Source organism: Pungitius pungitius, chromosome 3 (assembly GCF_949316345.1).
Source record: "Pungitius pungitius chromosome 3, fPunPun2.1, whole genome shotgun sequence".
NCBI lineage: Eukaryota > Metazoa > Chordata > Actinopteri > Perciformes > Gasterosteidae > Pungitius > Pungitius pungitius.
In genome coordinates this window covers 4,674,113-4,687,430 of record NC_084902.1, presented here as the reverse complement: position 1 = coordinate 4,687,430, position 13,318 = coordinate 4,674,113, and the positions used below count along the sequence as shown (strand labels likewise).

Below are 13,318 nucleotides of genomic sequence, written 5' to 3'. Positions count from 1 at the left end.
GCGGTATCATTTGGTAGTAGTGCTATAACCACGCTCACACACTTTAATTCATTTTCCAAAAAGGGGATTTAAATCAACCGGTCAATGTTGGGTTCAACTCTGGGTTCAGAAAATGAGAATATGGATAGAAAAAGAAAAAAATATTGTCAACACTACATTATATTAAATAAACACTACCAATAACCACTTCCCAAAGATGACATAAATCATACAAAGTAGAGTGTGCATCTACTATTTAACATGAAATATGCTGTCCTCTAAGTCTGCTAATACTGCCTGATACTTGGGTGCATTTACAGTAAAAGGCCTTAACACATTGTGGGTGTGACCAATAAATTACATTAATGCAAAATAATATGTCCATGCTTTTATTATGAAAAGTACAGATAAAAAAACTCTATGTCCTGAGTTCATGTGGGTTTTTTTTGCCTTGAGTACCACCTGAGAGCTGTGTCTGAAGTCGCTGTAGTGTTGTGGCAGTGTTGGGACCGCTCAATAAACCCTATCGAGTGTCATTTAAACCTTTCAAGCATGTCTTTACGTCATGAGAACCGCTTAAAAACTATCTTTGGGGATTCTTCTAGTCCTTTGTTTGTTAGAAGGAACATCTGCCCCCCCCCCACCCCCCCCTCTCCCCTCCCTCCTTTTTGGCTGTTGTTTCCAACGCAGTGCAACGTGGCACAGAGCCACGGCCCGCACGCTGCTGACCCGTCGCCAAGCTCTCATTACTGGTCAAGCTGCATCTCGGCCCACTTACATTACATATTGTCTAGACTACTACAGCATATGTAACGCGATCCCCGTATTAAAAGTGAGTTCAGGACTTCCAGCTTCCTGCGTGGCCTGAGCAACATAAAGAATATTTCGACTTTTACCACTGACTCACTTCAGGAGACGTATTGCAGTCTTCATTCTTGTGACATTCAGTTCCTTTCACTGTGTTCCCTGCTCTCTCTATATTTCAACTCTATGAGGGGCATGAAAAGCATTCTCTTTTAATCAGAGCATCAGCTACAAATATTAGTCCTAAAACCACCCTAAAATGTCTCTTTTCTGCACACAACACGCAGCCTAATTTGATCTCACAGCGACCAACAGAGCTCGGAGAGAAAGTAATGCCACCGAATTCTGTCCTGAAAGACTGGCAGCCTGAAGCCGCGAGGGGGTCAAACGCAGAAATCAGCCGAGCAAAAGCACCGCTGAGGTCAAATCCGACTCAGACCCGCTGCCCACGCTGCAGACCTGTCTCACCAAACCACGGACGACCAAGGCGCGTGGGAGCGAAGCAGAACAGCTCTGTTCAAAGGAAAGTATTTGCATACGGGAGAAAGCGTAGATAAGTGTGAGGAGGGAGGAGGAAGGGAGACGTGATGGCCGACAGAGCAGAGCTTGTGCCCGGCGGGTCGTTGGTGACATGTCAAGTGAGCACACCAGGCCTGGCAGGGGGCGCCTCAGATGGTGCTGGCAGGAGCGACTCAAGAGCAAGGAGAGCCACTCAAGGGCTGATTTCATGTTAGAAAATGGGATTTTTGTGGCTTTCAGTCTTGCGGGGAGTTATTATTAAAAAGATTTGAACGCTGTTCATATATTAAAATATTCTTTGATGAAGTTTATCTGGGGTCAACGTAAGTAAGTAAGTAGTGTCAGATACCAATAAATGTCCTTCTCATTTCAATGTTACATTATTATTATGATTACAACTCCACTAAAAGTTTATTACAATAATCCATTATTGACAGGTCAATAAAGGGGCCTTTCTAGTGTGCCTAGATTTTAAACCATCTTTTAAACTTTTTTTCCAACTGTGAAAGGCATAGAAAGAACTACGCCGCATTCAAAATGATAAGCGTGTTCCTATTAAATATTAAGCGGCATTATTAAAGCGTAATGGCCATGTATAGCAGCTCAGATGAAGTGGACGGCAAAAGAAATATGAGCCGCGTGACAGCACGCACGAACATGTGGGGGGAGAAAAATAAAGTAGCTACACAAACAAACAAACTACACTCTCTGACACACACACACACACACACCTGTACTTCATGCCCGTGTGCTTCCCCGTGGACTCCTTCAGGGAGATGTGCCGTGGAGCGAAGGAGCCGAAGCTGCGCGCGATGATGGCCACGGTGCGGAACTTGGCGCGCGCTTGGTTCACAACGTTGGGGCTGCTGGCGCTCTGCTTGCTGTGGTCCCCATTGCCCCTCTTCAGGTTGTGGTCCGTGCAAGCGATGGACACCTGCATGGCTGAGCTTCAGTGCGGACGGGACAGAGAGGACAGAGTGGACACGGAGGCCTGGAGGGTTGTAGATGTCTGGATTCGGCGTCTCGTCCTGCGGGACCGCGAAGTCCCCTCCTGCTCCTTACGCGCCTCTTTTCTCGGGGAAGTCCTCAGTTGCTCAATTCCAAACGACGTGTCCCCATTTGCACCACGTTTGTTCTGCAAAAGCTTTTCCTCTTTTCCCCTTTTTTCCCTCCTTCTTCTCTCACATCAAGTCATTTCATTCCAAGTCTTTCCTTGAAGATGAGGGGCGGCGGAACGGATCAACCACATCAAAAGCTTTGGGAGGAACAAAAGACTCCTAAATTCTTGAGCGATCCCTAATTTCTTCCACCGGCGGTCTTTCCCTGCTCCTGAGCTCGGAGGGGGGCGGGGGGGGGGGGTTCTGACTATAATCCGAGCACCTGGGGAGAGTGTGCAGGGCGAGAGAAAGAGACGCAGCCGGGGCGCTGTGCGCTCCCTGGTCCGCCAGAGAGGGAGAGAGATGGAGAGAGAGGGAGAGAGAGGGAGAGAGGGAGAGAGAGGGGGGGGGGGGGGAGAGAAGGAGACAGGACGGAGAGGAAGGAGGAAACAAGGAGGGGAGTCACTCTCAGGTCCTGGCGGAGTCCATCCCTCTGCCATCGAGCATTGAGAGTCTAGGTGTTCAATTACTGCCCATCCACGTGTCTATGGGCGACTGTGTGTGTGTGTGTGTGTGTGTGTGTGTGTGTGTGTGTGTGTGTGTGTGTGTGTGTGTGTGTGTGTGTGTGTGTGTGTGTGTTTGTGCTTTCTAGTAATTCTACATGCGGTGTCAAACGGAGGTAAATAGAGCATGTTGCTGCAGGGTCTCTGTGTGTGTGTGTGGTTCTCTACATTGCCATGATATATTTTACATATTTAACAACTGATGAATGTCCAATGTTAACATACATACATGTTAACATACATAGCAAAAATCAAGTTCTTCTCTCAAAAAACAGGACTGAGGTGGGAGAAACAAAGGCCAAAAACAAGGAATTAGCTGTAGCGCATATTGCCACATTAAGAAACTTAAATAAATCTGATATCTCTCCAGCACTAATACAGAAAATGTGAGCCCAACCACAGTCCACGATGTGAGGCAGAACATAACACTCTGAAAGGGCATTCAATACTTTTGGACCATTTGAGCACAATGCCATTGATTGGTTTGGTCAGTTCTATTGTTATCAAACTTTCCAACTCAGCTCTAGGGTCTGAAAACGCATTGGAAGCATGCAAAGTGCTTTAGATTCATCCATTTAGCCGCAGCTGCAGTCATCAATACAAAGGAAAGAAGGTGTCGCAGGTAAAAGAAACCGCCACATGCCATCTCTAAACATGATGAATCCATCCGTGCCACCGAACCCATTACTGGAGCTCCTGACCTCGTCTAAAACAGCAATCGCTCAATGAAAGTCATTTGGAGTAAAGTGAATTAAAGAGGGCCCGTCGAGGTGATTCATTATATTCATTGTTTCAAACTGCTCATTGATTAGTTTTCAACAGCACAAAGTGCGATCACCTTCGTAACCGAACACTTTCCGACCAATGAAACAAAACTTTCCTCCGAGGAGCAGGAATGTGACTGGATGCAGTGTACACAGTGTTGTGCACGAGATGGTAAGACACCATGTTTGTTTTAGATACGCCCCCAATGACTGAGCTGTTCATATCACCCCCCTGTGACCTCCCTGTCCGACCTTTCCCACCTCATTGACAGACGTAAGCCGCCTCGGATCAATTTGGAACAATAGCAAAGCCGCTGTTCAGCGGGCTCAGTCCAGATCGATGGCATCCCCCTCCTCGGGGGGGGAACGGCAGACTCCCAACCATATGGAATTGGATCTGGTTTAGAGCCTCTTTCCACTAATGAGGAGCACGGAAGAGCTGAGTGAAAAAGGACTGTGGTTACAGAGTGTGCTTCTGTCCCGGAGTGTTTGCAACACATCTGTCTCCATCCATCAGCATCAAAGCACTGGAGTTACTGGATGAAATGCCAGAATGTTCCTGTAAACACTTTTTAAAGAACATCTCTTACAACGCGTCTGTATGAGGGATATTTTATCCTGAAATCAAGGTCATCAAATGTGTTTTTGATGTCAAGATGACTTATACGAATTGTATTTCTAAACTATAAACTGAAGCAAGTTTTATCAAAGCATTCCAGCAGAAATCAATAGAATAATTCATGTTTAGACCCTAATCTTTTTTTTGTTTTTGTTTTCCCAGCTGCCTCACAAGAAGTGATGACATCCTCACAACTAAGTGTAGGGCAGCAACTGTGTCCTACTTTTGCACCTGTGTGTGTGTGTGTCTTCATGTGTGCGTTTGTTCTTTTTCATTCTGGCTAATGAGTTTTGTCAGCAAAAGTCATCACACTACATCAATCCCCCTGAGATGCCCAAAGCTATCTGTGCGTGTGTGTCCATGTATGTGTGTGCGGTGATTGACCTCCGGTCAGCCCGACCCGACCTGACACTGATGGGAACATCATTTCTATGACACAAATAACGTCCACGGGTATACAGGATACAGAGCACGGTGGGATTTGTGTGGTTCTGATCTGGAGTACGAGCTTAAACCAGTTTTATTTCATGCAAACCAGCTGTAACGCCATCTGACATTGTGACATATTCTGGCAAATTTTTTAAAATGTGGCCGCATCGGCAACCTTTAACGCCGTCACAGTGATCGACATTGTGTTAATCACGTTGTCATGTCCTGGCAGAGGTATTCAGAAATACTTAAAATTGCACAAATATGGCAACGTTTGGGATTTGAAGCCAACAAAAGAAAACCGGAGCGGCTGCTGTGTCAAACTAGTCGTTTGAATTCCTTCATTCTTCATTGTGCTGCCCTGGTCCGAGGCTCTGTCCCAAGGGCCGTGACGCTGACAGGGCAGCATCAGCATCCGGGTGACTGTAAACTCATGGAGTCGTGGACTTAACCATTTGTGGCAGCTGTGTGTGTGTGTGTGTGTGTGTGTCGGAGGGGGGGCTTGTTTGTGTCCTCATATTACTAACACATCTGTACAGTAAGCATAACAAAGTAGATTAGGTGCTCAACTCAGGGGGAAAGTGGGAGAATATATATATATATATATATCTCACAGAAACCTCATAAACTAGAACACACTCACACAAAATATGCTCTAAGTGTGTGTTTCATGTGGCCTTTTGATGGGGAAACATACTAACATGGAAAGGCTCGGGGATAAAGAACAACGCGGTCATTTCAAAGTGACATTGCAGGGACATCCAGCGCGCACACAGTCACATAATCAAGAAATGTTTCCCAGTCCAAGCAGCCGCGGGTCAAAGAGCTTCATTAGTCTATTTTACATTAATACCAAGAAAAGCAGCATTTGGATTGCGCCCTGTCACTGCAGTCAGTGGTTCTCGGCACAAACGGTGACATCATGAAGCAGCAAAGCTTCAGGCTTCAGGTACAGTCAGCTTGCATGTTAGAGGTTGTGTGATATTATATACAGTAAAATACATCAGTTATATTATTCTACTACATATTTAAGCAGACACCTTGCTGCCTCCTCATATCTTGTGCAATTATTATAATTACACCCAAATGATCCTGCAGAATTCATTGAAAATATCGTTGCGCAGAATATTGGTTCAAATTGGATTGTAGCAAATTTACACTACAAACATCAGCATGTGGCCAAATGACAGTTACTGAGGTGTGAAATCATCTGAGGGAAAGCGCTTGTGTTGGACTGGGAATGCAGCCGGATGACATTAGCAGGGCCTCCTGTGTAGTAGCAGCACAACCATAAGCGTTTTACAGCGAGGACTCTTTACCCCGAGGTCATCCTCGTGTCAATCAAGGGCCGAATGACAAGCCCCTCCTCCGCCTCCCCACTGCGGCTCAGCCGGGAGCTTTTCTGGGGAAGCAGATCAATCGTGATGTGATTTTAATGACTTCTGAGCCTTCAAATGGAGTTTTATCTGGCTTCATTCTCCTTTGTTAATAAACCTTTAGTCATTACCATCTATTTCCTTTGACGGTCCACCGCAAGGCGGCTGTGGAAATACATCAAGGACTTGAGGATTTTTGATTAACATGACAAAATGAATAACTAATACAAACAATAGTCAGGAGACTTTATTATTGTCAGAAAACTTCCTCCCACTGCGGCTCGGGTGCCGCTGTGTCCATTCAGGCTCTCTGATGTAATTACGTGTTGCAAGGGATCCGTGTGTTCTGCCTGAATGAATGACACAATACGGTTTCTCTCAGAATTCCACCGCGTAATAAGCACATACTCCTACACCACCTGCACCACAATTAGTTATTTGTTGCAGAGAGCGGCCTGGCTGCCAGCTGGAGAGTCTCCAGATATGGACACTTGATGGTGAAGAGCGGTACGAACGAGAGAGAAAACCGGCGTCTACGGGACGGCATTGCTATAGTAACCGTGTGGAGGCGTTACATGTGGGGAAGCAGCAATAAAGTAACACCGGGTCAGACAAAACATGCCAGATGGTTGTATATGTTAGTCCACCTATTAAGCCCCTTAACGCTGTGTACCAAATACAGTGAGTGTGCTTCTACTGAATGTCCTTGAGGTGCCTGCGTGTTTCTGCATAGACATTTTCCAGAGACTTGAGTTATTTTGCAGAAATCGATGCAATGAGAGGCAAAAACACCTAATTAACACAAGTCATCCGCTGTTTGTGAAACCATTTAAATGGGGCTACGGGAGTCTCCGTCCTGCACAAACGTAGTAGACCTGCATACAAAGCAAAGGTCAGAGCAGTGATTCTGTTCAGTAGCTTCCTGACCTTCATTCTCAGCCAAATGAAAGCTAACTTTTCAAGCATTGGCCATAATAACGATGCTCCCAAATGACGTGAATCAGCAATTTAAAACCTGCGTGAGGGAACGAGACAAAGAACTCCAGAGACAAGCAAGAGAGTAGATTGCTTCATCTCATTTTGTTAATGGGATTAAATATCAAACTCCTGTCTGGTTTAATGCGCATCCCCCTCTGCTTTAGTTTCATGATCTGATTACTGGCTTTATTTTGTATTTACATCACTTTCTTGAACATTTTACTTTATTTACTAAGAAATCAGATATAGGTAGTTAACTTTTGTCCTTTTATTGATTCATTCATTTCATCTTGGAATGTCAACAATTTATGTAAAGAGAGCACATGCTAATTATTTACACCTCTTCAGTAGCCCTCCATGCAGGTTTGTTATTATGAATAACACTAATTGTCTTACAGCTGTTAGGCACAAATTACACATATTAGTAGCTAGTAACCTATATTTACATAAATGAACATGACTTTCATGCATAATATATGGTCAGGAAGCGTGCCCTCTGTCTTACAAAGCCAATTACACTCTGTAAAGTAATCTTCTGCAAGTAGAACTTTATTTAAATGATAACCCTCTTAGCAAAATGACTCTCTTGTCCCACTTTGTGGAGGATGTTCATTGGCAAAGTGACTTAAAGCATAAAAGTGTAGAAATGAAACCACTTGGAGATAATGGGGAGGTGAAGTGGTCACATGAGGGAGTGCTCTTCCATCCTGCCAAACCACTTGGCTCTCCTGAGTGAGTGTCGTAATCACCAAAGTGAGACGGTGTTATAGGACTGAAACAACGATTGAGGATTCAAATCCCAACTCTTAAAAAGGAAGACCAATGTTTTTTAATGTTTGACCACGAATGAGGACAATCTTCTCCGGGTTTGGACATCAATCCTATTATTCCATTTTGCTGAAGTGTTGATCAAGGAAGAAATTGGAAGATGGTGTGCTCTGATTTATGTGTGTGCGTCTGTGAGCGCTAGCGTGCAATGATCTACACACAAGGGATTTCCCATCACTGCTCGGAGCTGACAGGGAATGTCTGCAATTGAATTTTGCACAAAAAGAGCAAAGAAGAGAGCCAAAGAAAAAATAAGTGTCCACAAAAGTACCCAAAACCTATATATACTGCAGAAAAGAGTGATTTCACACAGGCTCAGATCAATGAATCACACCAACAAACGGAGCAACTCTTTCTCTTTTATGTCATGTTGCATTTGCAAAATCTCTGCTAATTGAGGGCTGGCTGCTCGATTTGATCAATTCCACATTTGTTAACCTTTCACAAACTTCCTTTTCACTGCGTCCAGAAACAGTTTGACCTCCCTCTCGCGTCCTGATTGATTCTTTTGTTGATGTTCTACAATGCGCGAAGCTAAGAGAAAGAAAGACAACGACTGGATGTAACGCGCCATACAATTAAATATGGCTGCGTTGCCATGGACACGTGAGGTCACATTGGGTTTACTGAAGCTCGTCACTGAAAGGCAAAATGAAAACAGAGGGTTTCGACGCGTTGATGCTTGAGGCCGAGGTGAGAGTGCCGTAGATGTGTGGGGTGCTTTCGTCTGTTAGTCCACACACATGAAATGAAATCTTCCCTCGGGGGGGGGGGGGGGGGGGGGGTAACGGTTTCAGATCTTGTAAGTAAAACGTTTAGTTTAAAATCTAAAGCTAAAGTACATGCATTAGTATGGAGATTTACCCGTTCCACCCGAGTGGATTCCCTAAAGGAAGCAAAACTGAGCAAAATCCAATTTACATCAGGAATATCGCTTACTGTGTGGTGTTATTCTGAATCTATAAAAAGTAATATATCATATTATATATTGTGAGGAAGCGAGACAAAGAACTCAATTACTCAAGAGACAAGCAAGAGAGTAGATTGGAGTAGATTGTAGTTAGTATAGTGGAGTAGTAGTATAAAAAAGCAGCATGAAAGTAACTCAAAATGGTGATTAAACAGCATTTTAGGAATCTATCTAAAAGCTACAAAGGTCTGGTCTGGTTTTAACCAGAACTAATTTGTGCAATACGTCTTTTGACATTGTTGTGTAAATAGTCATGAAATGATACATACAAACAGAAGAATGCGGTCCCTTGGTCACAGGTCGCTGCATCTTCGTTGCATTGCTGCACTGAAGCCTCTAAAGCCCCGAACCGCTCAGCGATGGATTTGGATTCATGAAGCCGCTCGGCCACTATTTGCACACGATGCTCGGAGTATTGTGCATGTGTTGGTGAGGCGTTTCCTGGCAGTGTTTAAACAGTGACAAATGCTGCAGTACCGTGTGTGTGTGTGTGTGTGTGTGTCTATGGTGGATCTGCACTATACCCTTTAATTGTCATTTTGATGGAACCCTCTCATACGCCGCTCTGCGTCCCCCGTCCCCTCACCTCTTCTCCCCTAATTGGCCTTGGAGGAGACCACAGCACGTTACCTTTTCCTTGCAAAAAGATACCACAGCACCCCAAGGACACACATCTACAGGCTCTCTTTTGTTCACACACACACACACACTCACAAACTGGCGAACATTCACGCTCCACTCTTTTCTATACCTATATCTGTGAAGACACCTACACCGACACACACACACACACGCACAGAAAGTGCTGATCCGGAGGAAGCATAAACTTTGCCTGCGTCAGTGTATCAGCCCAGTGCTGTAAAGCAGAGATATACGGTCACACTCAAAGCGAGTGTCCATTCTGAGCATGACTGTGCACAAGCCTAGATGGAGGGATGCCACTAATGACAGGACCAAGGGGAGGAAGATTGAACGATATAGTGAGAAATTAAATGTGATGAAAGATGAAACGACACAGACGAAAGAGCAGGAAGAAAAGAAGCCTGGAGGAAATAGATTTTAGAGAAAGAGAGGTAAATGTTTATAAATGGTCTCTCTGCAACCTGTCTACGATCCACAGTGGGCGACATTACTGATTCCACTCGAGCACTGCAGCAGCCCCTAAAGCACTTCAGTATGCCTTTGGTCAGACATTTCTCTTGGCGAGCACACAGGATCTCGATTGATTAAAGCCGCTCGGATTCACTGCCCTCAAGCAGACTTTTACTTTGTGATGAACTTGAGCCGGAAAAAAATATGAAACAATAAAACATCATTGCTACAGTTTTCTATTTGTGTGGAATTTTCTGATGACACTCACTGCGGTTCAATCTGGTGTTGACAAGTGTCATTTCTCTCTCGCGCACACTCACACACAAAAAGAGACAAACCAGTATCCCAGCACCTTCACGTCCATGGGCACTGCCACAGCAGGTCCACGGCTCCCCCTAGTGGCGAAGCCACCAACCAGCACCGACAAACCCATGGCAGGGCATCTGTCAGGCTTTTCTCTTTGGATCTTTTTTTTTTGCATCACTAAAGGCTTTTATTCTGCGTCTCCTCACTGAGAATAACGCACACCAACTCACTCAGCCACCCACATGCAGCATAGACATGTTGGAAAAGGGTCTCTGCTTCCCTCTCTCGGGGTCCTTCACGCCCCCGCGCTATCACGCCTCATGTGCATCGTCACTGCTGATGAGGTTTCCTAAGTGCCGCTCTTATCTTGAAAGGTGTACTGTGGGTGAGCCGAAAGCCGTCCACGTCCTCTCGCCAAACGCGCGTGCACGAACCGCGCACACCGTCTAGCATCATGAGCGGTGGTATTTGGAGCCCCGAGGGTACGGGGGGGGGGGGGGGGGTCAACTTGCACATCAGCTAATACATTTAAAGTAGAGGGTGTGCGGATCCTTTTCCCATTTACATGAAGCGGTGTTGGAGACAAGTGTCCTCAGGCAACCTCAGCGAGACCCAAGGACAGCCGTGCCTCTTAAATAACCGCTAATCAGCTCTCATCAATAATGGACACATACCAGGAGAAGGGGATGAGGGAGTCAGCGATACTTAAAGAGCAGAGCGGAGAGAGACGAAGGCCAAACGAGGGCAGAGAGAGGTGGGTCGTCAACCTTTACTTTCACAGCCTGCAGCATTGTATGTATTTCTCTGCAACAACAGGGGGGGGGGGGATGTTGTTATTATTTTTCCCTAAAGATCTGACCACGTGTAGAGCATAGAGCATGTAGAGTGTGCAGAGACAGGCCGAGTGTTACAGGTATACGTGCAAAGGTCCTGTTCATTTTCCGAGGTGGAGCGTAGATTAATAGTGTCACAGATTACTCGACTAATGAGGTGGCGACGTGTGTTTTGGCGGGTGCTGATGAGGTGCCCTCTGTCACATTTAGCAAGCAGCTTCAGGATTGTTAAGAACAGCACGGAAACAGTTAGGAGTAACGGGGACCAAAACTGCTGTCCCAAATATGGGTTCGACATATACAGTATAGTCCTCAAGGGACTGAACTGGTCAAAGAGTCGTGACATTTAAAGAAATGCATAAACGGCAGAGAGAGCAGGCACAAAATGATCGACTAACAACATTGATTAAAGAGCACCTAATTTAAAGCCTTTCTCTAATTTAAAGTCCTATTCTCAACTAACCATTTTAATCCCAAATATGCACGGATGCAATACCACCCTTCACCACACGGACTCGACGGGGCGCTGTTTTCTCCCCTTTAAAGAAACTTGATGGAAACTGTGAAGGTGATATTATTATTATAACAAATAGGTAAATCTTTTTAAATCAATTAAAATAATTTTAAAGGGAAAATAATCCTTAAAATCTCAAGTGTATATTTAAATAAATCCCTGCTCAGAGGAATTTGGGGATATTTTTAAAACAAAGTGATGTGATTACTTTAGCCATTTCTAAAGTACTTGATTATGACGTAACTGGTACTAAATCAATGTTGTCTAATGATCCTAGAATGTGAAGCCCATTCCAATCCGGCACATTCGTTTTAAAGCCTTTATAATATAACAAAAGGCTCTAAAACCAATCACCGCAGGTAATTAGCCAAAAAGAGGGTCACATTTCGTTTTGAGTCTAATGGGAATCATCCACTGCGACAAACCATAGCGCTTTGCCATTTGAAACAGCCAAAGCAGGGTAACGAATTTCCTACCAATCAAAGTGACATCATGAGCGTTTAAAGTGCTGGAGATCAAATTGGATGCATGCCTCCACACGCACGCGCGCACACACACACTCACACACACACACACACACTTCTGTGGCCATCCGACCAATTAAGTATTCAGAGAGGATTCCATGTCCCATGTTAAATATTCACTTGTTTTCCAAGATGAATAAAGGATGAGCAATTGACACATTTATCTGCATACGTCTTTTTATGCCTGATTATGTGTGTGTCTGGTCTGTTAATCACTGGTTGAATGCACAGTTTTACTCAGTGCTTCTCCTGTTTCCGTTGGTTAAAGCTCGCTTAGACCCAGACAGACACAAATTACACCGAGAATATAAAGTGAGACAAACTAGTCCCGCTGTTCCTGTACTTGAACACAACACACTTCCTTCAGTGATTACAAATGCACAGTATTATTTGATCGCGTGGTACTTTCTGCCCCCCCCCCCTCTGGTGCACCAAATGCCCCGCCACACACTGTCGCTTCTCCTTGCTCTGTATCCAATCCAATGTTAGTCACTAGGTTGATTAAATTGATTACTGCTTTAATTCGGTTATTAAAAAAAATCAGCACAGTGCATTTCCCATTTAGGTTAAAAGGGGATTTACTGTGCTTTTGGTTTGTTTACAGTAAAGGTTGGTTGAAAACCATTCTTATTTTTCAGCTTTATATTAACTGCCGAAATGAAAACATGGCATTATTAAAACACAAAAAGTACAGAAACGTTAAACCAGCAAGTGTTGCTGCATCATAATGGTACAAATATCATAAGAGCAATTAAAACAAGATCATCTCCTGCAAACTCTGCATTGTTTATTTCTGGCACAAATAAATATACTGAAGTTGTTACAAGATGTTTTCTCCCAAAAAAATTGACTTGACAAATTTTAAGGTTTTTTTGTTGGACTGAACAGCCTCGGATAGAGCGTCGTTAGGGATCACAATCCAAAAAAAAGGTTTGTTTAGAAAAGGCTCCCACAGCCTTGATGATGTCCCCAGACACGCTACACGTCTTTCAGCCTCTTGCCCCCGTTGGCACACGCTCAAACAGAAATAGATTTCCTCTCCTGTTGGAGCCGGGGTGCGTCTGTGTGGAAGGAGTGCCCGGCGCAGGTCTTGGACCACCAATGCACACGCTGACCTGGAAAC

The 13,318-nt window shown here is 44.6% G+C and overlaps 1 protein-coding gene across 2 annotated transcripts in view; it reads right to left on the bottom strand.

Moving 5' to 3' along the window:
* The window catches only part of kcnab1a (potassium voltage-gated channel subfamily A regulatory beta subunit 1a), a 50,070-nt gene that overhangs the window by 35,051 nt on the left and 1,701 nt on the right, over positions 1-13,318 (bottom strand). Inside the window, exon 1 of one of the 2 annotated variants that reach the window (XM_037463875.2) lies at positions 2,034-2,739. The exons of the other annotated variant lie outside the window; for it this stretch is intronic. Coding sequence (XP_037319772.2) covers positions 2,034-2,242 — 209 coding nt within the window. The 5' untranslated portion in view covers positions 2,243-2,739. Of the gene's footprint in view, positions 1-2,033; positions 2,740-13,318 lie in introns of those variants that run through there. 2 annotated transcript variants of the gene reach the window in all.